The 27358-nt window shown below is 38.0% G+C and overlaps 3 protein-coding genes across 3 annotated transcripts; all 3 read right to left on the bottom strand.

Annotated features, from left to right (window-relative positions):
* Positions 1-848: 848 nt before the first annotated feature.
* On the bottom strand, positions 849-7902 carry LOC141590769 (putative cysteine-rich receptor-like protein kinase 39). Its single transcript, XM_074411327.1, has 14 exons — positions 7134-7902; positions 6825-7001; positions 6596-6726; positions 6263-6476; positions 5660-5897; positions 5412-5562; positions 5070-5325; positions 2990-3538; positions 2726-2908; positions 2332-2483; positions 2051-2264; positions 1556-1793; positions 1264-1414; positions 849-1166 (listed from the first exon to the last, which is right to left on the bottom strand). The coding sequence occupies exons 1-14, from the start codon at positions 7900-7902 to the stop codon at positions 849-851; spliced, it is 3741 nt and encodes a 1246-aa protein (XP_074267428.1).
* Positions 7903-8870: 968 nt separating this feature from the next.
* LOC141590768 (cysteine-rich receptor-like protein kinase 8) lies at positions 8871-10932 on the bottom strand. The gene is made up of 6 exons (XM_074411326.1): positions 10644-10932; positions 10376-10552; positions 10138-10268; positions 9804-10017; positions 9474-9711; positions 8871-9354 (listed from the first exon to the last, which is right to left on the bottom strand). Exons 1-6 carry the CDS (start codon positions 10930-10932, stop codon positions 8871-8873), a joined length of 1533 nt encoding a protein of 510 aa, XP_074267427.1.
* Positions 10933-12440: 1508 nt separating this feature from the next.
* Positions 12441-21187, bottom strand: LOC141590767 (cysteine-rich receptor-like protein kinase 6). The gene is made up of 7 exons (XM_074411325.1): positions 20377-21187; positions 14307-14477; positions 14027-14157; positions 13717-13930; positions 13145-13382; positions 12872-13022; positions 12441-12776 (listed from the first exon to the last, which is right to left on the bottom strand). The coding sequence occupies exons 1-7, from the start codon at positions 21185-21187 to the stop codon at positions 12441-12443; spliced, it is 2052 nt and encodes a 683-aa protein (XP_074267426.1).
* Positions 21188-27358: the final 6171 nt, after the last annotated feature.

Below are 27358 nucleotides of genomic sequence, written 5' to 3'. Positions count from 1 at the left end.
AATCTTTTCATCAAATTATATTATTTTCACTAAACTCTAAATTATGATATTTTAATTAAAACAAAATAAAATTGATAGAAAATTATAAATTGCTAAATCTTTTATTAATCCTATTATTAGATGATAAGTTGACCCATATTCGGTATAAAACAAAAATTAGAAATCGTTGTCATTACTTTCATAACAAAAAAAAAACTGAAAAAAAAATATAAATTGAAACTCATTAACTTTATGCTATAAAAATATTTTCATTAAATTATATTTCAACTAATAACTTAATTCTCTTAACTAATTTTCAGTTCTAGCTTTTATTTATCAAAGCAAAATACAATGATAAGAAATGTAAATAACTATAAGGTACCAATATTATATAAATAAGTTTATAAAAATATTAAACTATAAGTACCGTGCATATAATGCACGGGGTCTAAACTAGTTCACATTATTTAGTTAGACTGAAGCTATTAAGGTAAGTTAGGGGTTTAAAATACCATTAGTTTAATACAATTGGTAACCTCATAGTGTTGTTATTAGTCATTTAACTCATTAAGTGATGTTACTTCGAATTTAATCCATCCTATAGACTGTCAACTAGGCTTCATTCGTATTTTCTCCATCCTAATCATTTGTTTACCTTTAATTGGAAGGAGTACTAGGTAGCATAGCAATACGTCTAATAATGTTACAATTAACTGCTAATCTTGTTGGTTTCATTTGTTTACCTTTGTATGTTTCTTTCCATTATAATCGAAATGTATGTTAAAATCGAGTTTGAACTTTCATTCAAAAAAAATGAAGAAATCTTAATCAATAACATAAGCTTGTTACGAAATTACTTCGACGAACAATCATCTTGGTTTTTGATAGAGATTCTGGCCCATATCAGTTTTCATGGTGACAGATTTGGTGGAGTTCTGATCAGCACTGTAACTCATAGCCATGCTGTATTGACTGGAGGTCATCATTGGCGGTGATGGCGACGGAAGATCGATGGAGCACGTTAGCGTTAGAACCACTGCTCCCATTGTCGGTCGTTCCTCTGCATTTGCTTGAATACATAGCAATCCAATCTGAATGCACCTCTTCACCTCGTTGCTCGGACAATTGTTTAGCAATACTGGGTCTGTTATCTCCATGGATCGGTCCTCATCCCACAGTCTCCACGCCTTTTAAGAGAAATAGAAAAAAGGCTTCTTACCACGCTATCCGGAGTATGACTAACTTGTTGTCGATGCATATTATGGCATGGATATGTGAACTTACTTGAATTGAGAGGTCTTCCGTTTGTTGTGACCGGTTAGATGGTCTGCTCTTCTGACCGCTCACAATCTCCAAAAGCATGATTCCAAAACTATAGACATCGGACTTGGCAGAATAGTCCCCTGACATTAAGTACTCTGGTGCCATGTATCCTCTGCATACATAGACTCGTTAGATATGATTATCTAATTTTCCGAGCAAATAACAAGATTAATTACTCAATGCTGCATATAAAATCAAGATGATGAAAGACTGTTACATATAGAAAAATAAAATCGAAAAATTTAGGACATACTGTGTTCCGACAATCCGGACAGTGTTTCCAAACTTTTGTGCACATTCAAAGAGTTTTGCCAAGCCGAAGTCAGCTACTTTTGGATTCATTTCTTCATCCAATAAAATATTTCCGGGTTTGAGATCGCGATGTATAATAGTGAGCCGAGAATCCTCATGAAGATATTGTAGGCCTCTTGCAATCCCCATTATTATTTTGTTCCTCGTTGTCCAATCTAAATGTGACCTCTTTTTTGGATCTTCAAGTACAATTAAAAGAAGTTAGGTAACAAAGTTTTTCTTGAGAATAGAAATTAAATCAATAATGTCTCGTTACCATGAACGATTCCGACATAATTAAGAAAGAATTGATACAAATTGTCAACTACTCTATTGTCAAGAACTTAGTGCTATGACACCCAAAAACTCTTCAGCTAGTGGTTAAGACGGACTTCGCATGAACAATAGGTCGTAGGTTTGAATTTAACAAAATACGAAGTTGGGAAGGAATAATTACCAAACAAGAACCGATCCAAGCTCGCATTAGACAGAAACTCATAGACAAGTAGTTTCTCTTCGCCCTCAGAGCAGAATCCCAATAGCTTAACAAGATTTCGGTGTTGAAGCTTGGCCAAAACACGAGACTCTGTCATGAATTCCTTTGTACCTTGTCCCGTGGTGCCATTAGAGAGCCTCTTAATCGCTATTTGATCTCCGTTCTCAAGTGTCCCCTAATGATATACGGAGTATATTAGGTAGGAAAGGTGACTAAATATGCGCCAATAATAGAACTATTACCTTGTACACTTTGCCAAACCCGCCTTCGCCCAACATAGTTTCGTCTGAGAAGTCTCTTGTTGCAATTTTCAGAGTGTTGAAATCATATTGCTTAAATTCTGTGTCTCCGAGGCTCTCTCCATCGATTTTAATCGGTTCTTTAGAGAATCTCTCTGCAATCGAAATTGGAAGTCACTAAGACTAATTTATGTCCAACATTGAAGTCTTCTGCTTGTAAATATCAACTACTCCCCCCGTCTCATTCATTTGTTTAATTTTCCATTCTTTGTCAGGGGTATTTTAATCAAAAGGTAAACAAATGACTTGGAGAGAGGGAGCGTGCATATTAATAAAATTATGACTATTATTTCTACCACAACAAAATATTCATGTTTCGATATAGTTTGTGACTTACCACTAGAACCATGTGATGGCGTTGGTGATGTTAGAAGTACATGGCTAGTCACTGCCTCCGCCTGATTGCGTTTAAGACATATCAATAAACAAACGGTAAGAACTAGCATTCCTATTAATACGGAAGCAGCTATCGCTCCAATCATTGCCGGCTTCAATAATACTTTCTCGCTTGTTGCCGATGCTGAATCAAAAGGCGGTTTCAAAATTAAGAAGTTGTGAGAGTTAAGTCAAAATCACAAATAATAACGAAATATTACTTCACCTTGATGTATAGCCGGGGGAGGAGCTGGAGACGATGAATCCTTCAAAAACGGACTTCTATCGTACCTCAATTGACAACTGGGTGTGAAGACCATCACATTGACACTTTTATTACAACATTGAACCATCGTAGCCATAGCGAATTTTAGACAATTATTACACCCGAAAGAATCAATATCAGGGGTGCATTGTGCAAAACTATACAATTGGTCGAACAAAGTCAAATTCGTTTCTCTAGAAGCATAATGTGGCGAGGCAGAAGACGCGTCCTTGATGACCCCCTTCAATGAAGTAGCTAGTATTGGAGCAAATTCATCATAGTTGGTTACATTAACCAAGCTCTGTATATTGATCCCGGGAAGTGTCTCGTAGCTAGAGAAGATCTTACGGTTTGCATACCGTAACATACATTCATCGTACCATACAATACCTTCACCGGATAAAGGACACTTTTCAATAATTTTTTGAGATGCTTCTTTGACACATTGGTTACAAACATTGAGGCCAATGTCATTTCGACATTGAAAGAGGCCGTACACTTGGTTCGAACCTGTACCAACCGTGGAATTATAGAACTTGAGAGTCGAAGATTTGGGAGTAAGGCCGTCGAAAAGGCGATTGAGGTTCGTTTCAAATACACTACCACCGGTGTAATTGAATCTTGAACCATCACACCCTTTACCTTCATACGTTACTTGCGCGTCGATCGAAACTTGGCAAACCAAAAATGATACTAAAACTAGGTTAATTCTTAGCATTATTAGGAGGGTTTTATGTGAATATGTCAATCAATTTAACAAAATAATAATGTCTTGAGATTTATGATCAAAAGTTTGTAAGGAAATATTATGCAAGTTGTACGTCAATTTTTTTTTTCTAAGTCAATCATCACAATAATTGGTGTATACCACATTAGTTAGTTTGCTTCACGTCGGAGTTCTTTACATAAAATTATCATATTGTGGATTCTGATAATATCCACTTGATTCTGTTTTATGTTATTCCAAGTTGTATTATTATGAAAAATGTTTTTTTATATTAGATCCCGAGTCACAAATTCTATGGAGCTGCTTAAAGGATGATTCATGTCTATCGATTCCAGATTATTTATGGATTAAGGCGGCATTGATGTTGTTGATCCGAAACATCCTATTATTGTCTTTTTTTTTTCTTTTAAAATTAAAAGAAACACTTACAAAGTATATAGGTATTTCGAATTCTAGTTTTTAAATTTTTGTACGCATTGAATACTCAATAGGAATTGGAATTCGTCTCAATTCTTTATCAATTCCAACTTAGTTAAAATTCTGGGCTTTCAGATTCCTATTATATATTACTCATTTTTTTTGTGATGCAAATTTCAGCACAATATTTTTTTTTATGATTTTTTTTTCCAATCATAAAAAATTTCCATCATAGACACACAGTATATATTTTTTTCCTAATAAAAGATTGGTGACTTCGACCTATACCTGTCCCACTCAGACCCAAAGCCAATTTCAGTTCCATGGTTTCCTAAACACCATTAAGAAATGAAGATTCGGAATTGAATTTTACTTGATATCCAAACGAATTTTTGACATTGGATTTGGAATTGAATTCAAACATTTTGATTTCTCCAATTATATCCATGAAAATGAAATCAATTCCGCGTTTAGAAGAACTACCTTAAGAAAATCATATAACTCTAATTCTAGATCGAATTACAATGTGTTTTTGACAATATCCGAGCTCAGTAAACTAGGAACCAAGATTGGAAGAAATCATTTGGCAAATGAAGGCGATCCAATTTTGGACTAGTTACACCAAAAAAAGGAAAATACAAGATAAGTAGATTAATATGTTATATACTCCTAATTAACATTGATTTGAAGATGGATTTTCGATTTCTTTGGAAGATAAACAAGTACATAAAATTTCAGCCGCTGCGAAAGGCATTGAAATTTCCAGAAAAGAAAAGGCTTGTATCTAGCCAAAGTAACGATGCAAAATTATATGAACTACTAATCACCTTGGTTTTGGGTCATGTGTAACATCGTCCGTCATGGTGATAGACTTGGTCGAAGATCGATCAACATCACTTTGTTGCCAGCTATTGTAATTCATAGGCATGTTATTTTGATTTGAGGTCATCATTGGTGCTGATGGCAGTGGAAGGTTAGTGGCGCAAGTAAGCATGAACACCACTGCCGCCATTGTGGGTCTTTCCTCTGCATTTGCTTGCACACATAACAAGCCAATCTGGATGTATCTCGTCACCTCGTTGCGTGGACAATTCTCGAATAGTATCGGATCTGTTATCTCGAAAGATCGTTCCTCGTTCCATAGTCTCCATGCCTTTCAATTCAAAAAGAAATTTTCAAGATCAGATTTAAGGTTAAGTATTGGAAGATATACAATGTGGCATTGTGATATGAACATGCCTGAATTGAGAGGTCCTCTCTTGGATGTGTCTGGCGATTCATTCTATTCCTCTGACCACTCACGATCTCCAAAAGCATGATTCCGTAACTATAGACATCGGACTTGTCGGAGTACTCCCCTGTCATTAGGTACTCAGGTGCCATGTATCCTCTACACAAATTTATATGTTCAATAGAAATGAAGTAAATGAAATGCTATTATTTACTAGTTAAAATAGTTATTTGAGGAATTGAAAGGATAAACATACTGTGTTCCGGCAATGCGAACCGTGTTTCCAAATTTCTGAGCACCTTCGGAGAGTTTGGCCAAGCCAAAATCAGCTATTTTAGGGTTCATTTCCTTGTCCAATAAAATATTACCGGGTTTGAGGTCACGATGTATAATAGTGAGACGAGAATCATCATGGAGGTATTGGAGACCTTTTGCAATTCCTATTATAATTTTGCTCCTCGTTCCCCAACCTAAGAGAGGTCGCTTTATTGGATCTAAAGGACCATAAATAGGAGTAAGATCTTAAAAGGATGTCAAATAAGTCACAAATGATAAACAATAAAATGGGAATGGAGCTAGAGCTTCGTACGAATGATCTATCGTCCATGGTAGCGTTGTCTTAACCACCAGATTAAGACCCGTCAGTAGATATTAGCAGCTATTGCATAAAGGTTTTAAAAGTCAATATGATTATGTGATCTTACTTTGAGGTGTCATCTAGTTGGCAACAATCCTTTAATGATTAGGACTTGATTTAAATATTTGATACCACGATTTTCAATGACGATTGTGTGAATCGGTCATGTGACGATCAATAACAGATTGAATGATAGAAGTAGTTCATAGAAAGAATAATTACCAAATAAGAACCCGTCCAGACTTGCGTTAGACATAAACTCATAGACGAGTAATTTCTCGTCTCCTTCTGAACAAAATCCCAAGAGTCTGACAAGATTTCGGTGTTGAAGCTTAGCCAAAAGACGGGCTTCGGTCATAAATTCTTTGGTACCCTGTCCAGAAGTTCCTTGTGAGAGCCTTTTAATGGCTAATTGCTCCCCATTCTTAAGTGTCCCCTGTTGAAATATTTCGATCAATTAAGTAGTACACAAAAAAAAATCGTGTAAGGTAGACGTATCCAAGTTGCGAGATGAATGCATAAAGCAAGCTTAAATGTAGATGCAACTATATATACCTTGTAGACAATACCAAAGCCGCCTTCGCCAAGCTTGTTTTCATTGGAGAACTCGCTTGTCGCAATTCTTAAACTTTTGAAGCTATATTGCTCAAATTCTTTGTCTCCAAGACCCTCTGCATCACTTTTTGCTGTTTCATTTGATTTTAAAGAGACCTTAACTCTTAAGAGTATCGATAAAATTAATTCCCAATAAACGGAAATATTGTTCATGTGTTTGATGACTTACCAGTGCCGCCATACAGTGGTGATGTTGGTGGTACATCATCACTCACTTCTTCCGGCTTTTTACGACAAAAACATATCCACAAAACAACAGACACAACCAGCAATCCAACTGATGCACAAGCAACTATCACTGCAATGATCGCCGGGTTCAATGATGTTTTCTTCTCTGTTACCGAATCTGGATGAAAGATTTATTTTTCAATTAATAATTCATTGAAAGAGTCGTGCCAAATCTCCGTCCCAATCAATTATTTACCTTTACTCTTTTAAATGTGGAGACGGAGGGAGTAATGATGAAAGAACTAATTACCTTGATGGACGACCGGAAGAAGAGCAGGAGATGACGGATCTTTCAAAAAGGGACCGGTCGTATCATACCTCAACTGACAACTCGGATAGAAGATCATCACAAACGCGCTCGCATTACAACAACTAATCATTCGAGTAAGAGCAATTTTAAGACATCGACTACACCCAAAAGTATCAATATCAGGGGTGCATTGTGCAAAACTATACAATTGATCGGACGATGTCAAACTCGTTTTCCCTGAAGCGAAATGTTGCGAGCCAGACGAAGCATTTTTTATCAACCCATTCATTGTATTAGCAAATATCGAAGAAAATTCATCAAATTTTGATACATTGACTTTGCTACCTTTAAACGCCAAAGGAGATGTCTCGTACAATGCGAAGATGTTACGATTAGCATACCGTAACATACATTCTTCGTACCATACAATACCTTCACCAGCTGAAGGACACTCAAGCACTATATCTCGAGTCGCATTCTTAACACATTCGTTACAATTACCAAGCCCAATGTCATTTCGGCATTGAAAGAGGCCGTAAACTTGGTTTGAAGCATCACCAATGGTGTAATTATAAAACTTATGAGTCGACGATATAGAGTTGAATTTGTCGAAAAGGAGATTGAGGTTTTTTTCATATACACTACCCTGAGTATAACTCAAATCACTGCTCCTACAACCCTTTAGAGAATTATATGTTATATCAGCCTTAATTGTGATAGAAAATTGGGAAAATAAAAATGATAATAAAACAATCACAATTTTCTTCATGGCAAGAAAATAGTATCAATATATCTTTTTTTTTTCCCGATTTTCGGAGTAATAATACAAGTGATCATGGTTAATAAAAATCTGATTAATATTCTATGATTTCAAAAATATTAGTTGCAATTGATTGATGTCATTAAGGTTAAGTAGTTCGCTTCACGTCGGACTTGTTTACGTTTTTAAATGAAACAATAATTAGTGTAGACTAATTATTTAAATAGGTCAACATATACTCTGGCAGAAGATGAACAAGTCTGGGTCAAACTAAAAGTTTATTCAAAAATTGATTTTCGAAAAACAACCAATATCGTCTCCATTTTTTTGTTTTGTCATATTCGTTACACATTAAAAGTCGTGATTTATTAGAAAGAAAATAAGGGGTTTATATCGAAACCTTACCAATTGATTGTGATTCATGAGTGACTCGTGACTATAGCAAGTTTAAAAGGTGCTCAGATGGGGACGGAAATTTTTAGGACCGTCTAATTACGTAAACAAAATAAAAGTTGTAACACGAAAGAGACATAATATTTACTTGTCGCGTAGGTGCAAGCCGACAAGCCGTGCAACACCGTATTTAGTTGTTTTTATTTGCAAGCTCAATGCACAAGAACAAGTTTATCATAAGCTACAAAATTTTAGTTCTTTACTGTGTTATTTGCTAACTCAAACCAACGTTCTAGATCCGTGCCTCTCAAATTCATTCGACGTCATGTCGGTGTAAAAGAAACCGGAATTTTATGATTTATATTTATACAAGAGTACTAAAGAAGAAGACTTATCCTTAATTAATCCTACTGCCAGCCGTGAGCTAGTCTTTAGATAATAACTACGTGGGTGAAAGACGAGATTAGCCGAGTAATGCATCGCTCTAAGGTTGGCAGAGTAAACAATTGGTTTACTACAGTCTAATAGCTGTCAGAAGTTGATAGCTGGCGAAAGAAATCATTCAAAGTTATGTAAACTTCCAATCATCTTGGTTGTGGATTTAAGTCATGCGTCACATCGGCCGTCATGGTAATAGACTTGGTCGTAGATCTATCGACATCACTTTGTTGTCCGCTGCTGTAACTCATAGGTGTGTTGTTTTGATTTGAGGTCATCATTGGCGCTGAGGGCAATGGAAGGTCAGTAGCGCAAGTAAGCATGAAAACCACTGCCGTCATTGTGGGTCTTTCATCTGCATTTGCTTGCACACATAGCAATCCGATCTGGATGCACCTCATCACCTCATTGCGTGGACAATCCTCGAATAGTATTGGATCTGTAATCTCGAAGGATTGCTCCTCGTTCCATAGTCTCCATGCCTGAATTGAGAGGTCCTCTCGGGGTGATTGGCGAATCATTATGTTCCGCTGACCACTAACAATCTCTAGAAGCATGATTCCGAAACTATAGACGTCGGATTTGTCCGAGTAGTCTCCTGTCATTAGATACTCTGGGGCCATGTATCCTCTACATACATAAAACTTTTTCATAAGTTATAGGGAGAAACTACAAAGATGTACTCCGTAATTGTTAATTCAGTAGATGAATGCTATCTTAGATAAAATTAAAAAATATGATAAACATACTGTGTTCCGGCAACGCGAACCGTGTTCCCAAACTTTTGTGCACCTTCGGATAGTTTTGCCAAGCCAAAGTCAGCTATCTTGGGGTTCATTTCTTTGTCTAATAAAATGTTACCGGGCTTAAGGTCGCGATGTATAATAGTTAGACGAGAATCTTCATGGAGATATTGAAGACCTTTTGCAATTCCTACTATAATTTTGCGCCTTGTTGCCCAATCTAAGAGTGGCCGCTTTATTGGATCTAAAAATACCATAAACAACAATCAGATACAGATACAGTATGCTGATCTCTATAAGACTGAACTGAAGGTGAAGTTGAGAAAGAATATTTACCAAACAAGAATCCGTCCAAGCTTGCATTAGACATAAACTCATAGACGAGTAGTTTCTCTTCCCCTTCAGAACAAAATCCCAAGAGTTTAACGAGATTTCGGTGTTGAAGCTTGGCTAATAGGCCGGCTTCCGTCATGAATTCCTTGGTACCCTGTCCTGAAGTGCCTTGAGAGAGCCTCTTAATGGCTAATTGCTTTCCATTCTTAAGTGTCCCCTGTTGAGATATATTTCGTATAATGTGAAACGACTCCATTAACTTGTTAACGACTTAACGTAGTTAACTAAAACGGTAGCAAAGATTATCCGAGACACAACATGAATGAGTTAAACATACCTTGTAAACAATCCCAAAGCCTCCTTCACCGAGCCTGTTTTCATTTGAGAAGTCGCTCGTTGCAATTCTCAAACTTTTGAAGTTATATTGTTCAAATTCTGCGTCTCCAAGACCGTCTTCATCACTTTTTACTAAGTCGTTGAAAAGATTTTAATCAGATATATACTATGATAATTAAAGAAAGCACCACTTAATATATGGGATATGCAACATCATTCATCTTTTGTAGACATCTTACCAGCCCCATAATTCAGTGGTGACGTTGGTGGTACATCGCCATTCATATCTCCAGGCTTCTTACAACAAAAACATATCCACAAAACTATAGACACAACTAGCAATCCAACCAATAAGCAAGCAGCGATTGCTGCAATGATTGCTGGCTTCAACGACGTTTTATTCTCAGTTTTAGAACCTGAATGAAAGTATGTTTTCTGTGAGACGATTTTGAAGAAAGATAAATAAATGACCGAGATAGAGTAAATAATAACGACAGAAATTATTACCTGGATTGATGATCGGAAGAAGAGCTTCAGTCGACTGATCTTTCAAAAAGGGACCGGTCGTATCATACCATAACTGACAACTAGGAAAGAAAATCATTACATATGAACTTGCATTACAACAACTAATCATTTGAGTTAACGCGGATTTGAGACAATTACTGCATCCATAAGTATCAATATCAGGGGTGCATTGTGCAAAACTATACAATTGATCTGACAATGTCAAACTCGTTTTCCCAGACGCAAAACGAGATGAGGCGGACGAAGCATTTTCTATCAACTCATTCATTGTACTATCAAAAATTGGAGAAAACTCATCAAAGTTTGATACATTCTTGGTTGTATTCCATTTACTTGCCCGAGGAAATGTCCCGTAAAAAGAGAATATGTTACGGTTAGCATATCGTAACATACACTCTTCATACCATACAATACCTTGAGTAGCTGAAGGGCACTCCTGTGCTATCGTCAATGTCGCATTCTTAACACATGTGTTACAATTCCCGAGGCTAAGATCATCTCGGCATTGAAAGAGGCCGTAGACTTGGCTGAAAGTAACACCGGTTGTGTAATTATAGAATTTGAGAGACGATGATTTGGAGGTGAATTTGTTGAAAACAAGATCGAGGTTTCTTTCGTATTCACCGCCCTTAGTGTACTTCAAATCCGTACTCTTACAACCGCTAATAAGATATGTTATCTCTGAATTCGTTTTGATAAAAAATTTGCAAATTATAAGTGATAATAAAACAATCACAATTCTCTCCATGGCAACCGAATAGCGCCACTAACTCAAATTTTTTAAATTTTGTTTTTGTAATTTTTTGAGTAATACAATTGATTACGGATTTATGGCTGATAAAATTGTGTTCATGATCATACATTTACAGGGAAGTGTTGCGGAAATTGTTGATTTTCTAAATCTATTAGCTGTAATTGATGCAATCAACTTCAAGTAGTTATATTCACGTCGTTAAATAAATCATTATAGTCTAGAGTAATTATTTAAATAGGTCAACATATATTAATCTATTGAGTTCAAGAACACCTACTATGAAACGATCATGTCCAGTCGCCCCGCTGGAGTTTGAAAATTTCGAAATTTTTAGGTAAAATTTTCGAATTTTTCGAGGGAGGGAGGAGGTGGTAGCAGGGGTAGTCGCCCCGCTGGCGTTTGAAATTTTCTAATTTTTTAGTTAAAATTTTTGAATTTTTCGAGGCCCCCTTATAATATAACCGGTTTGCCCTCGCTGACTTAAATTCCCGGCTCCGCCACTTATCCATCATGAAAAAAAAAAATCAGAGTTGATTACCCTTGATGACCGGACAGAAAGTTACCTCGGATTATGACGACAAGGGTTATTAGCATTACATTTAACTGATAGCTATTTTGCGGACTATAATCTCAAAAAGTTACAATATTGTACATGGTCTAGCTCTATCCACGATGAATCACGAACCAACAATAATGTAACTACATCAAAACGACACAAAACTAGTCAATCAAGCAACTAGTATTGTCGTCATGGGGAAAGCTTCGGTTAAACCTAGGAACGATATGCTAAGTGCCATTACAATTGACAAACAAAGCTATAAGAGAAGAGTATGCCGCAGACCTACAGAATATATTGACATCAAAACCATTAATTGAACTTCAATCATAAGTTAGTCTTTTGGAAAAGCATGTTAAACAACATAAATAAATACAATTTCATTGAATGTTTAAAATTGCGGAAAATAAAGATTTGTAGCTTACGAAAGCATTGATAAAAAATTTGTAGAGTGTAGACCCACTAATCATCTTGGTTTTGGGTTTAAGTCATGTGTCACATCGGCTGTCACGGTAATAGACTTGGTCGAAGATCGATCAACGTCACTTTGTTGCCCGTTACTGTAATTCATGAGCATGTTGCACTGATTTGAGGTCATGATAGGTGTTGATGGCAATGGAAGATCAGTAGCACAAGTAAGCATGAAAACAACTGCTGTCATTGTGGGTCTTTCCTCTGCATTCGCTTGCACACATAACAATCCTATTTGGATGTACCTTGTTACCTCGTTGTTCGGACAATTGTCGAGCAGTACTGGATCTGTTATCTCAAATGATCGTTCCTCGTTCCATAGTCTCCATGCCTTTCAATTGAAACATTGGTTTTCATAGTAAGATTTATGGTTAATTAATTGTAGATAAATTCACTAATGTGGTATTGCATGCAATTTAAACTTGCCTGAATTGAGAGGTCTTCTTGTTGTGGTGTCTGGCGACTAATTCTATTCCTCCGTCCACTTACAATCTCCAAAAGCATGATTCCAAAACTATAAACATCGGTTTTGTCGGAGTAGTCCCCAGTCATCAAGTACTCGGGTGCCATATATCCTCTATCATATTACGGAAATTGGAGAATTGTTCAGATAGAAGAATTGATGTGTAAATGGAAATACCAGAAGTTAAAGTTAACTAGTTCAATTCAATATTGGAGGCACTGAAAGAGTAAACATACTGTGTTCCGGCAACGCGAACCGTGTTACCAAACTTTTGTGCACCCTCAGAGAGTTTTGCTAAGCCAAAGTCCGCTATCTTAGGATTCATATACATGTCCAATAAAATATTACCGGGTTTAAGGTCACGGTGTATAATGGTGAGACGAGAATCTTCGTGAAGATATTGGAGACCTCTCGCAATCCCCGTGATAATTTTGCTCCTTGTTACCCAATCCAACAGAGGCCGCTTTGCTGGATCTTAAGTGTCATAGAGAGAGTAGCGAGTAATTAGCAAACACTCATAAAAAAAACAATTTCAGTCGCGAAAATAAACAACGGCTGTTGTTTAAAGGTTTTAAAAGTTAATACGATCCTATTTTGTGACGGTCATCAGTTTTGGCCTAACGACTGCTGCCATTAGTTTTATTTATTGCCTAGCGACTGATATATGGCAACCATCAAATGTTTTCAGATCAAGACTGGGAACGATATTTAATACGGAATACCACGCTTTTCAATTACGTTTGTGTTAATTAGCCACGTGGCATTCTTTAATAAAATGAATTGAAGATACAAATTGATAAAGAATTACCAAACAAGAACCCATCCAAACTTGAATTAGGCATGAGCTCATAAACGAGCAATTTCTCATCTCCTTCCGAGCAAAATCCTAAGAGCTTAACGAGATTTCGGTGTTGAAGCTTCGCCAAAAGGCGAGCCTCTGTCATGAATTCCTTGGTACCCTGGCCCGAGGTGCCGCCAGAGAGCCTCTTGATGGCCAATTCTTGTCCATTCTTATGTATCCCCTTTTGAAATATTTGATAGAATTAGGTAGGAATTAGCAAAGGTGATTCGAGAGGCGATATGAATGAATTTAGCTTAATGTTGATGGGACTACATACCTTGTAAACCATACCAAAGCCGCCTTCACCCAGCATGTTTTCGTCTGAGAAATCTTGTGTTGCAATTTTCAAAGTTTTGAAACTATATTGCTCAAATTCCGAGTCTCCAAGACCCTCAACATCACTTTTTGCTGTTTCATTATAACGGGGTCCCATTAGAAGTACCCTTTTATTTACCAATGATTAAAATAGCTCTCAGAAATACTAAAAAAAGTTCAACAAATGATTGAAACGGAGGGGTACAATACATAACAAAGGTTCATACGTTCCCAAGACTTACCAGTACCACTATAGAATGGTGATGTCAGAGGTATATCGCCGCTCGCCTCTTTAGGCTCTTTACGACAAAAACATATCCCGCAAACCACAAATAGAACGAGCAATCCAACTGATACGGAAGCTGTTATCGCTGCTATAGTTCCCGTATTTAGTGATGTTGTCTTGCTTGTTCCTGAACGTAATAAAAAAAGAGATGAACGAAAAGACCAACAATATTATCAACAATAGAATTACAATCCCTTTATGGATCCCTCTGAATGATATTAGAGCCTCTCGCTTCTTGAGGCTTAAAAAAAAATTCCGATGTTTGCCAGTGGGCTTGTAATTTACGATGCCTACATGAGGGATATAGTGTACGATGATCAGATCCATTAATTTATTCTAAATTGAACTATACTAAAGTTCAAGGACACAAGGTTATGCTCCTGTGAAGATGAAACGTCATCAAATGTTGGCTATGCTTATGAGTGGGTCGTAAAGGTCGCCCCTTGTATTTTCGTGCGTGTTACAAACTTACTATGGAAATGGCGAATTATGCAAGAATCACGATTACTGGCGAATTACGCCCCTTTGTCCGCGAGTCATATACCACACCAGTTGTAGACTTGTAATACCGCAGGTGGTGTAGAATCCGAATTTTATCTTAAAGATTAAGTATTTAAGTTCAATTGATAAAAACACCCTTTTATATATCAAAACTTTGAAATTGATACCAATTCTCACTCCAACAGCAAAACAAAAAAAATTTGGTGGAATATTGTAAGATTCCCTTTAACAAAAAAAATTTGGTGGAATATTGTAAGATTCCAACATAAGCTTCCTATTTTTGCCTTCATTTAAATCACTTACCTATTCTCTAATACTCGCTTCTTCCCGATCAATAGTTATATATTTCTTTTGGAACAAAGACTAAGGAAATAGACATTAAGATACCCCGCAAAAATCTACAAAAAAGGAAATAGATAACTAGTGACTAATACACCAAAAAATGGAAATAGATAACTATTGTCGGGACGGCGGAAGTACATATTAACCCTCTTGTTGCTAATTTCACACTTTCATCAATCTTTCCCCCTTATTTTTCTTCATCTTCACAATAAAGTTTTTTCCCCCCAAATCTAAGATGGTGTACGATCTAGGTTTGTTGATGATGATTTTGAATCATCTAAGATGAGATTGAACAAATTTGGGAGAATTTAACCTAGTTTTACTTTAGGGAAAGATGAGTAGTGATACTGCAAAGTAAGAGTGAAAGTAAAAGGAAAGAAGTAAATGTTAAGAGTACATAAGTTAGGAGTAAAACGGTCTGTTTACATTTTTTTGGCCGGATAATTGATGTCGTATCAACTTACAAGAAATGGTTGTTTAAGAATGTAATTTAAAAAAAATATATAAAAGGGTGTAATTTTAATATTTTGAAACATAAACGGGTGTTTTTATCAATTGTCCCTAATGATTATGAACTTTATTGTAATGTTTCTGACGTCATCTAATTAAACATAAAAATTAAAAATAAAATTAAAAAATTTCAAGAAAATCCCCTTTTATTTACTACTAAGAGAATAAAATATTCTCTTAGTTTCCCCCCTAAGCAATATTTCTCATAATTAGGCTTTTCTGTATTATAATTTATGTATGTGATGTATGCATAATTTACGCTACTTTGAACCCTCCCGAGAAGCCAAAAACCCGTCCGGATCAACAAAAAATTGCTCGGGTTTCCTCTCATATCGGAAGGATTTTTAGTAGTCTGACAGGGTTTTTAATTTGCATCAACCCCCCCGGGTTCCCCAGAAAACCGGCCCTTGTCTCTTGAGCCATTAATATAGAATCAGATTTGTTTTGAAGAAACACACAACACCTTACATTTTCTGAAAATTAGAAAGTGAAACCCTACGACTTTCCCATTGTATTTGTGGATCAATTCGGGGGGGGGGGGGGAAGGGTGCGGGTGCGGTGCGGGTGCGGGTGCGGGTGCGGACGGGCAGGTGCCCACCTTGAAAGTTCAAGAATTTATATTTGGTGTGTAGATTATCCCTGAGACCTTCTTTACACAATGTTAATGTCTCAACCATTGAGTCACTAGTATTCAATTATTTGTATGGAATTAAAATGTGCTTTATCTTAAAAGCGACATCCTTCATTGCTATAGCCTAAGTGAGTACCGTTTTGTAAAAAAATGTTCGGTATTTAAGATTTTTTTTTTAATGTACAACTATTGTTTAGCTCATTAATTTTTTATATTTTATACAACAAATAAATTATAGTAAGCATAAAGTGCCTTATAAAATGAAAGATACTTTATAAAAAAAAAGTGCCCCCCTTATATCAAAATTCTATGTCCGCCCCTGTTTTCATCTATTGAAACTCTTCAAGTATTTATTGTATATTCTTATTTCTTCTTCCTTGTTCTAGGGTGCGATTAAACCCCAACATGAGTAATTTACTAAATTAGGTTCACTTAAATTAGTTGTTGAGGGGGAATTTGTCGGATTTAAGTAAGAGGTTTGACTTGTCTCTGTTCTAATTGGGAAAATAGTTGACTTACGACCCTTGACCATCAATGCGAGTTGATTAGGTCGGGATTTGACTTACCACTTTTAGTCTATTTGTTTTTTTTTTTTTGAAAAAAGAAAGCCCGAAGGCTTTACTGCATTGATAAAGAATCGAACGAAATAGCACTGTTCACGGTCGGTGATAGACTATCCGACCAAACTACTCTACTAGCTACAAAAGGTAAAGAGTGAGCTAAACCATGAGCGACACCATTGTTTGCACGCCTAGTATACGCCCATTTAACAGAAACAAAAGAGTTACAAAGCGATAAAATGTCCTCGAAAACTAAAGCTAGACTACTTCTTCCTGAGACCTCCTTCCTTAACGCCTCGACCACAGGTAAACAATCGCTCTTCACGACCATATGAGTGTGATGTCTATTTGTTGACATGGGTTGAACCGGGAGGGAGAACCCAAGGAGGTTGCTTTTGCTTGACGGTTTGATATTTACCTTCGGGAGTAGGGTCGGGATGACTGGGGATTATCGCGGGCTTAATAATCTTGACCGTTGTGAGGTGAGCAAGAATGGGTCTGTTTTAGCGAACCTTGAGCTTTGAGTTGGGGAATCGACTTACGAGCCCGGAAGGAAGGTGAGTTGGTACCACTAGTATCCTATTATGAGCCCGGGAGAGAGCGAATATATAGGCGACCTAGAGACGTTTTCACCCAATAGCCTACTCCTTGACAACTAGGTGCCGAAACTAAATGATATATTATGATAGTTGGTGGTTGAGTCGTAGCCTAGGCTTTAATTTATGAGAGTTTGAGCGAAGTATATTAGTAGAGGTGGCAATTATTGACACGACACGAACCCGACACGAAGTTAGTGGGTTAGGGTTAGGACTTTGTGACCCATTTAAGTAATTGGGTCGACACGGACACGACACGAAATATAAATGGGTTGGGTTAGGATTGAGCTCTTTTGACACAAACCCGACACGAATAACCCGTTTATTTAAAAGTGTCATAATATATTTGGATTGAATCAATAATTCAAACAAACAACTTAAAAATATGCAATTTCATTCATCATTTTTGGGATAATAGGGCTATAAAGCTTAATTTAGTTTATTAGTTTATTGGGTTAAATGGGTTAAGTGGGTTAAAAATGACCTGCTAAAACATAAACGGGTTAAACAGGTCGGATTGGGTTATGGAAAAATTAAATGGGTTGGGTTAGGGTTGAGACAAATGACCCGTTTATGTAATTGGGTCGGGTTAGGGTTGGGGTGGTGATGACCCGTTTAAAGTTGACACGAACACGAACACGACACGACATGATCTGTTTGCCAGGTCTATATTAGAATATCAAATAATGATAAGATCTCTAGATCTGTAATATATGGAAGTCGGCTATTAGCTCAAGTTTCCATTAGGGTTTTGATTCTAATTAAGTTCTATCATGGGTTATTATATTATAACTCATCAGGTTAATGTTAAACGAACACAAACAATTAAATTCTTAAGTTCCCTGGTGAAACACTAATTCTTATTTTAGACGGACTATTTCGTTGAACATTTCAGACGGCCTTATGTGACCATTTACGACAAAAAGTTGTAACTAGTATTTGTAGTTGGCAGACCTTCTGGTGAAAAAATAATCCATCCTATTCACAAGGTTCTTTACTTTTCCTTTTTATGGTATGTTCGACAGATTATTTACCTTTCCTTTTTTGGGTCTAAATCAATGGTTAAAATAAGAAAAGTACTTTTTATAAGTCACCTACAAATAAGATCCTAAAAATCCGCAAATGTAAAGAATCTATGAATGAGAGGGAGCAATATATACTGTCCTTCTCGTAAAATATATCATGAATCCACAATTAGCAATCATTTATTAGATAGCTCATGTTAAATGCAAAGTAATAAGGGATATGCAAAGTAATAAGGGATATTCTCTCGTGTATCCCTCAACTTTTACATTTTCTAAGATGTACTCCTCTTTTCTGAATCTATTTTTCAAATAATGTTCAAAAATAAAATATTTATCGTTTTGGGTCGGTTTTGAAAATATTTGTCAAAATGGTGTCCACGTAACCTCGGGTTTTGAAACCTGAAGCATGGGTAAACACGCTATTGATAATGGCGTGTTTAGTATAAGTACAAAATTGAGGAGGAATAAACACGCCATTCGCATTCCGAATGGCGTATCTATTAGAATAGACACGCCATTGGTATTGGCGTGTCTTAGCATCATAAATTCTGAAACAAAACAACCCATTACTTCCACCTCAATTCAGTCGCCACTTTCAATTCAATCCCATACTTGTACCTCCAATCCTCCATTACTTTCCATCTCATGCCCTACAACACCGACCCACCATAACTCCCTGTCTCCCTCAATCACCGTTGATTAATCTCTCAATATCGTAAACAGCCATGAGCACACCATTAACAACTTAGCTTAACAATTAACTTCACCATACTCACTCACACAAACCAAATCTCTCTCCTCTCTTATTTTTAATCCCCCTAGCTGCAGTGACTAAACATTGATATAGTTAAAGATAGATACCCGGACTGAGACAGAGGAGGAAGAACAACGCCGTGGCCGTCGTCAGTTTGATTTCGTTTTCGGTGATATCGGCGCGAAGGTAGTGCTAGTGGTATGTGTTCCGAGCAGACGTGGACCTTATGTTGTGAGGGTACGGTGGAGGGTGAGGTGGCGATTTGGTTTGTGGGTGGGGCGGTGCGGTGGTCTGGTGTTTGGTTGTTGGATATGGTGATTAGGATCAAAATTTCTTTTCAAATTGTTTAATTATTTTCTGGATTTTTAAAATTTGAGTGAAGAACTTAATATCTTGGTATAGGAATAAAGGATAGAAAGTATGGAAGAGTTGCAGCCTTAACAATTTTTTCAGAAACCAAGAATAAAGCAAAGAGAAAGGGTAGAGAAAGAAACACGCCACTGCTAACCGTGTTCTTCCTTAACAATTTTTTTTTTAGTTTGGCAGTAAACACGCCATTCCAAACGGCGTGTCTATCCCGTGTTTGAGGTTCGGAATTTTCCGAGCCTACGTGAACACCATTTCGACAAATAGTCTCAAAACCAACCCAAAACGATAAATATTTTATTTTTTAGCATTATTTAAAAAAATCGTTCCTCTTTTCTTCCCAAAAAACTTTGACCATCAATAAATGTTGACTACAAGTTCAGAATACGATAAACTTTTTTTTTTTCAAATTGACCGTCTTTAAGAGGTCTTCAGTTTGAAAAAGAATTCACCGACGTCTCAACTCGTAGTCGGGAATTACGGTCGGTCAAAGTTTATTCATTAAAAAAGTTTGACCAACCATAACTACCGGCTACGAGTTCAAAAAGAGGTGATTTTTTTTTTCCAAATTCAAGGCCTTGACGAGATAATTGACTTTAAAAAAAATTACCGTTTTCTGAACTCGTAACAGAGAATTATTGTCGGTCAATGTTTTTTTTGTGAAAAACGTGGGGTACACTTTAGAAAACGAAAAAAAATTGAGGGGTACACAATATCCCAAGTAATAATGATGGAATTCACCTTTTTGGATGGTCGGGGCAGGAGGAGGACGCCGTGGAGACGGCGGTGGAGACGTCGGAGACAGCATATGTTCCAGAGCGGGACCCTGATTATAGAACAAGAAACAACTGGGGAGATAGACCAACGCCCCAGTACTAGCATTACAACATATAGCCATTTCAGATAAAGCAGATTTGAGACAATGTTTACAACCAGAAATATTAAGATCAGCGGTGCATTGTGCAAAACTGAACAAGTTATCGACCTCCGATGTCAATTCGGTTTTCCCTGAAGCAAAATGTGGCAAGGTAGATGATGCGTTTTTTATCAGCCCATCCATTGTACTTGCTAGTTTCGGAGCAAATTCATTGTAGTTTGGTACTTTGATACCAAAGTCTAAATATAAGTTAGGAGATGTCTCGGACAAAGAGAAGATGCTACGGTTAGCATACCGTAACATGCACCCTGGGTACCATATGATAGCTTCTTTAGCGAAAGGGCAATATCGAATTATTTCTTCAGTGGCATTCTTTAGACATTCACTACATTGCTGTAGGCTACCGTCTTCTGCACATTGATATAGGCCATACACTTGCTCGGAAGAATCACCGATGGTGTAATTGTAGAACTTCCTAGACGAGGAGACGGCACTGAGATTTTCCAAAACATAATTGATATTTTCATCAAATGAAATGTTGTCAGTGTCGTTCAAGTCGGCTCTAGGACAGTCTACACCTAGAAAATACACCACAGACTCCTCGGCATCATCTGTCGCTGAAAATTGGCCAACTAAAAGCCATAGCGATACCAAAACAAGCACAATTCTCTCCATGGTAAAGAAAATTAAGCAACTTTTTTTTTTTTTTGAGGAAGGAAAAGGAAATTATGCTAATTAGTTTGTTGTTTTTGTGTGTGTATTTTTTTTTTCAGTTTCTTTGTATGGAGTAAAATGCGTGATTATGGTTTGTAGGAATGTCATTTTTTTTCTATTAGATACGGAGTATATAAAAGGGAACAACAAGTCTCACTAATGACGAGTCTTTTCCATCTGAAATTAAGACAGAGAAAATGTGTCACTTTTACGATAAAATGTGACCATTTTGTAATAAAAAAGTTACTTGAACAATATTCTAAAAAAATGTGAACAATTTTAGCGGTAACATTAAGTGGTTACTTTTAACTTCAAACAGATGACATTTTTCTCGTCTTAATTTCAGACAAAAAAGTCCGTCAGAAATGAGAATTTGCGAAAGGGAATGCTATGAAAATTTCTACTGATGTGTTAGCTTCAATTGATGTCATCAAATTAGTTAGCGTCACGTCGAATTTCTTCATACGGAAAAATCAGTGAAGAGTAGTTTATTAACTAGGTCAACTGCAAAATGTACTATGTCTAAAGAAGAACAAGCCTTTGTCAAACTGCAAAATGTAACAAATAGGTTTATGAAAATCCCCGCTTGTAAGAGTTTGATTTAGCTATTGTTGAGTTTTATGTGTATTTTTATACTTGTTGGGTTTAATTAAGTTATACAGTAGTGGCTCACATTATGATCAATATCGGAAAATCGCCGAATTGGCTGAAATTCCATTGAAAATGATACTCAAGACCAGGTTTTGTGTCACAATATGTCATACTATTATGAAAATGCTTATTGCATTACATATGGAGTATATAAGTAAGGTAGAAAATGTCAAAGCTTAAAGAAGATCCACTTGTTTCAAGTCTTCACAACAAGACAACAACATTACAATTTACATGAGCGTCTGCAGATGTCAACTAGTTTAGTTGGTAAAGTTATGAGCGATGGTATTCACGATCTGGCTTCAAACTCCTACGTTAACATCAAAATCGCCCATGTCGTTCCATTTACACCAAAAAAAAAATATTCAATTTACAAGAGCGCCTCATATTTTGAGTATGTGGCTTTATAACTCGAGATGCCGATATACAACCACTATAAAACTACGCCGTTATATAGGAGGTTCCCTGATTTAATCATGGAACCACAGAGGTTCGTTGAGGCTCTAACGCGGTGTAAGAGAACCATCTCAAACAAAACCGTAGATGATGATTAAGGCTCGTCAACAATTTAATATGCTAGTATTGCACTAATCGACCACTATTCGTACGGGAATGATGATTTCTTCTTATAAGATTGAATGTGATAATGTGTATAATTGTATTTCACTTGAATGAATATTACGTTTACAATGCTATGGTTTTATACAGAAGTTAGCTCCTAGAAATAAGCATGAATATCTACATATTAGGAGAGAATAAAGCTAAGTAGGTAACTATAACTAACTTACAATATTATGTTAATTGAATAAAAAACAAAAGAGATAATGATAAATATTTCTTTGACTAGGAAATAGGATTGGTAGTTTCCTTAATATTCCCCCGCAAGACGGACTGGCCGTTGAAAAGTCCGATCTTGGATAGAAGCGATTCAAACCGGGGACGAGGTAATGGCTTGGTAAGAGCATCAGCAAGTTGATCATCGCCACTTATATGAGTGACTCGAAGGGCACCCGAATGGACTTGTTCACGCACAAAATGGAAGGCAAGGGCAACATGTTTCATTCGAGAGTGAAAAACAGGATTAGCCGAGTAGTGAGTTGCACTTAGGTTATCACAGTAAATCGTTGGTGGAGAGGTAAACGTCAGTCCAAGTTCGGTTAGTAAGGACTTGACCCAAATGAGTTCGGAAGTGGTATCCGCGACGGCACGGAATTCAGCTTCGGTTGATGATAAGGCAAGTGCTTTTTGTTTCTTTGAAGCCCAAGCAATCGGGTTTTTGCCGAGGTAAACTAAATAGCCGGAGGTGGAGACATAGTGATCCTTGTCACCACCCCAGTCCGCATCACTGAACGCATGAAGTTGGAGTGGATTTGTGCGGTGAAGTTGGATGCCGAGGTGCATTGTACCATGTAAATATCGAAGGAGGCGCTTCAGGGCAATGAAGTGAGCAGATTGCGGTCTTTGCATAAATTGCGCAAGCTTGTTGACAGCAAAAGAGACATCAGGACGAGTAAGGGCAAGGTATTGTAAACTGCCGACAGCGGAGCGATAGGTAGTGACATCACATGGAGGGGAATTAGTATCAACAAGAAGAGGAGGATGTGGCAGCATTGGCGTGGAGGAGGGTTTACTGTCGAGCATGTCAAAGCGTTGAAGGAGATCATGGATGTACTTCGTTTGAGATAGTAGCAGACCTTTATTATTAGGTGCGACCTCCACTCCAAGGAAGTAGGAAAGGGAGCCTAAATCCTTGAGGGAGAAGCGTGTAGCAAATTGAGTGACAAAATCAGTGAGAAAGGAGTGAGATGGGCCGGTGATGATAATGTCGTCGACGTAAACGAGTGCATAAAGAAGTCGTTGTTGTTGCTTATAGATGAAGAGTGAAGGATCAGCGAGGGATGCAACAAAACCAAATGTAAGAAGATAGTTTCTGAGCTCATTGTACCATGCCCGAGGGGCTTGTTTGAGGCCATAGATAGCCTTTTGAAGCCGACAGACATGGGTTGAAGTGTCGTCATTAATGAAGCCTGGCGGTTGAGACATGTAGACGGTTTCATGGAGCGTGCCTTGTAGAAAAGCGTTGTTGATATCCAATTGACGAAGAGACCAACCTTGGGCGAGAGCAAGAGAAAGAAGCAAGCGAATTGTGACGGGCTTAACAACCGGACTAAACGTATCAGTATAATCGATACCATGTTGTTGGTGAAAACCTTTAGCGACTAGGCGAGCTTTGTACTTTTGTATAGTGTTGTCAGGATTGTATTTTACACGAAAAACCCATTTGCAGCCAATAATATTATGAGCTTCATTTGCAGGAACTAATGACCATGTTTTGTTTCTAGTTAAAGCATTGTATTCGTCGATCATAGCGGCACGCCATTGAGGAGAGGCAAGTGCTTGTTTGGCAGTGGTGGGAAGAGAATGCGGGGTAGTGGTAATAGCGAGCTTGGCGTATTTGGGATGTGGTTTACGAATGTTGTTTGATAGACGGGTAATGACACGGCTGGGTGGTGGTTGGGGGTTAGGAGTGAGGGTTGGGGCAGCGGGTTCAGGGGTTACATGGCTGGTAGCGGGTTCAGAGGAGGACAATGGTGTTGGAGGGGTGGTGCTGGTAGTAGGACGAGAGGGAGAGGATGGGGAGCTGGCGAGAGGAGAAGTGGAGGTGGGTGAGGTACTAGAAGAGGGAGGAGGTATGGAAGAGGAGACTGTAGGAGTGGCAGGAAGAAAAGCAACTGATGGAGTGCACCAGTCAGTGAGGGAAGTGTGTGATTCATCCCGTGTCTGTGAGGCAAGGCTTGAAAATGGAAATTCCGTTTCAACAAAGGTCACATGACGGGAAGTATAGATACGTTTAGTGCGAGGATCGAGACAGTGATACGCACTTTGGGTTTTAGAGTAGCCTAAAAAGACACAAGCGATGGACTTGGGTTCAAGTTTATTAGAGGTATACGGTCTTAGCCACGGATAACAAAGACAACCAAAGGCACGTAGTTTGTTGTAGTTAGGAAGAGTGTTGAACAGACGATAGTATGGTGAGTCGTTGGCTAGAGTGGAGGTTGGTAGGCGGTTGATAAGATGGACAGCCGTGTTAAAGGCTTGTGGCCAGTAAATAGCGGGTATGTGTGCATGAGTGAGGAGCGAGAGACCCGTTTCTACTATATGACGATGACGCCGCTCCGCATATCCATTATGTTCAGGAGTATGGGGCGGGGATGTGAGATGGGAAATACCATTTTGAAGGAGGGAGGGGGTGAGTTTAATGTATTCACCGCCGTTGTCGGAAAACATTTGCACTATAGGACGTTGAAAGTATTTTTCAACAAGGAGTTTAAATTGTTGAAAAATGTTGAATGTATCAGATTTATTTTTAAGAGGATAGAGCCATGTATACTTTGTGAAATGATCAACGAACAGGACGTAATACTTAAAACCGTCATGAGAATGTATCGGAGAGGACCAAACATCGGAAAAAATTAATTCCAGTGGAGCTTTAGACGTGAGGGTAGAAGCATAAAATGGTAATTTGTGACATTTATTGATTTTGCAAGCATTACAATAATCAAAACGAGAATTGGAAATAGGCAAATTAAATTGGTTCGTAATAAAAGAAAAAACATGAGAGGCCGGGTGACCAAGCCGATGATGCCAAAGTAAAGCTGCAGGAGACGATGTGGCAAGAAGAACACGGGAGGATGACGGATGCCAGGTATAAATGCCACGATCAAGTGTGCCGTGGAGCAGAATCCGACCCGTCGAGACATCCTTAAAACAAAAGGTAGACGATGAGAATTCAATGAGAGCATTATTATCAAGGCAGAATTGGGAAACCGATAAAATATTGCGAGATATTAAAGGAACATGTAGAACATTACGAAAGTGAAGAGAAGAAGAGTTAGAGGAGACATGGAAAGAACCTATGTTGGAAATGGGAAGGGAGGAGCCATCACCAATCACGACATCGTCGGGTCCGTCATATGGTGCGTGAAGGCTAAGATTGGACAGATCATTTGTGATGTGGTGTGTCGCACCACTATCAACGAGCCAAGAATTAGGAGCGGAGGGAGAGGCCGTGGCAGTATGAGCTTGAGGGCGAGTATTGTTTGGAGGGTAGCGATTAGGGCGAGTGTAGGGAGTGATGGTGAGGGATGGATGATTTTTCTTAAAATTGCGACAGTTGAGGAAAGTGTGTCCTTTATAGCCACAATATTGACATACGGGAACCTCTTTGGGTGGGGTAGAGGAATCAGGTGAGGGAAGGGCAGTAGGTGAGGGACGAGGAGTATAGCGGGACTGGTTTGGACGAAAGTGAGCAGCAAATGCCGTGGTTGGCAGAGGAGAGGCAGAGGTGACTTCCGGGTTTTTGAGTTCGAAATTTATCAACTTTTCGTGCAAGGCATCGAAGGAGATGGGTGTATCACGGGCTTCGACCGTCTCCTTGATAGCACGATATCGAGTGGAGTCAAGACCACGAAGAACTTTAGCAATCACATCTTCGGGGTCCATTGGTTTACCTAGGTTGGCTAGTTCAAGGGTACATGTTTTGATTTTGTGCATGTAGTCAGTGATTGTGTCAGTGGAGGTTTTGGTGATGGATTCAAGTCGGGATTTGATTTGAAGGATGTGACCTCTAGACGGATTTGCAAACGTAGAGGCAAGGGTTGTCCAAGCCTCACGGGCAGACTTGGATTGTGTGACAAGAGGGGCAATGGAACCATCGAGGGTACCAGCAAGGGCGGCAATGAGCAGACGGTCTTGCCTTGACCATGTCGAGAACGCCGGATTGGGGACATCCTGAGCATTGACAGTAACAGTTTGGGGAGGGCAAGGGTGGCTACCGTCAAGGTATTGAAAAAGTTCAAGGCCTTCAAGGAATGATTGGATTTGAAAAGCCCATTGTGTGTAGTTGGATGTGGTGAGTTTTGTGCATTGGTTGAGATTGACGAAGATGATGGGAGCAGCAGGTTCAGCGGTGTTGGGAAGGATAAGAGCGTGGTTGGCCATGATCGAGTAGTACAGTGCTTAGGATCGAGGCGATTGATACCATATAAGATTGAATGTGATAATGTGTATAATTGTATTTCACTTGAATGAATATTACGTTTACAATGCTATGGTTTTATACAGAAGTTAGCTCCTAGAAATAAGCATGAATATCTACATATTAGGAGAGAATAAAGCTAAGTAGGTAACTATAACTAACTTACAATATTATGTTAATTGAATAAAAAACAAAAGAGATAATGATAAATATTTCTTTGACTAGGAAATAGGATTGGTAGTTTCCTTAATACTTCTAAGTTGACTAGGGTATATGTTCGAATGCGCAAGTAGATGGTTTTCAAACAAAGAAATACCCAGTTGATCTCATCAAGTCTTCCATTGAAGCAGTGTACTTAATCAGGGACAAAGTAGCAGACGACTTCAGTAGTCGCGTACCACTTATTATAAAGTTGACGCATTTTCAAACAATGTCAAAGATAC

The sequence above is a fragment of the Silene latifolia genome, chromosome 7, assembly GCF_048544455.1.
Source record: "Silene latifolia isolate original U9 population chromosome 7, ASM4854445v1, whole genome shotgun sequence".
In the NCBI taxonomy this organism is placed as follows: Eukaryota; Viridiplantae; Streptophyta; class Magnoliopsida; order Caryophyllales; family Caryophyllaceae; genus Silene; species Silene latifolia.
The sequence above is the reverse complement of the archived record's forward strand: the minus strand, read 5'-3'. Positions and strand labels throughout refer to the sequence as shown.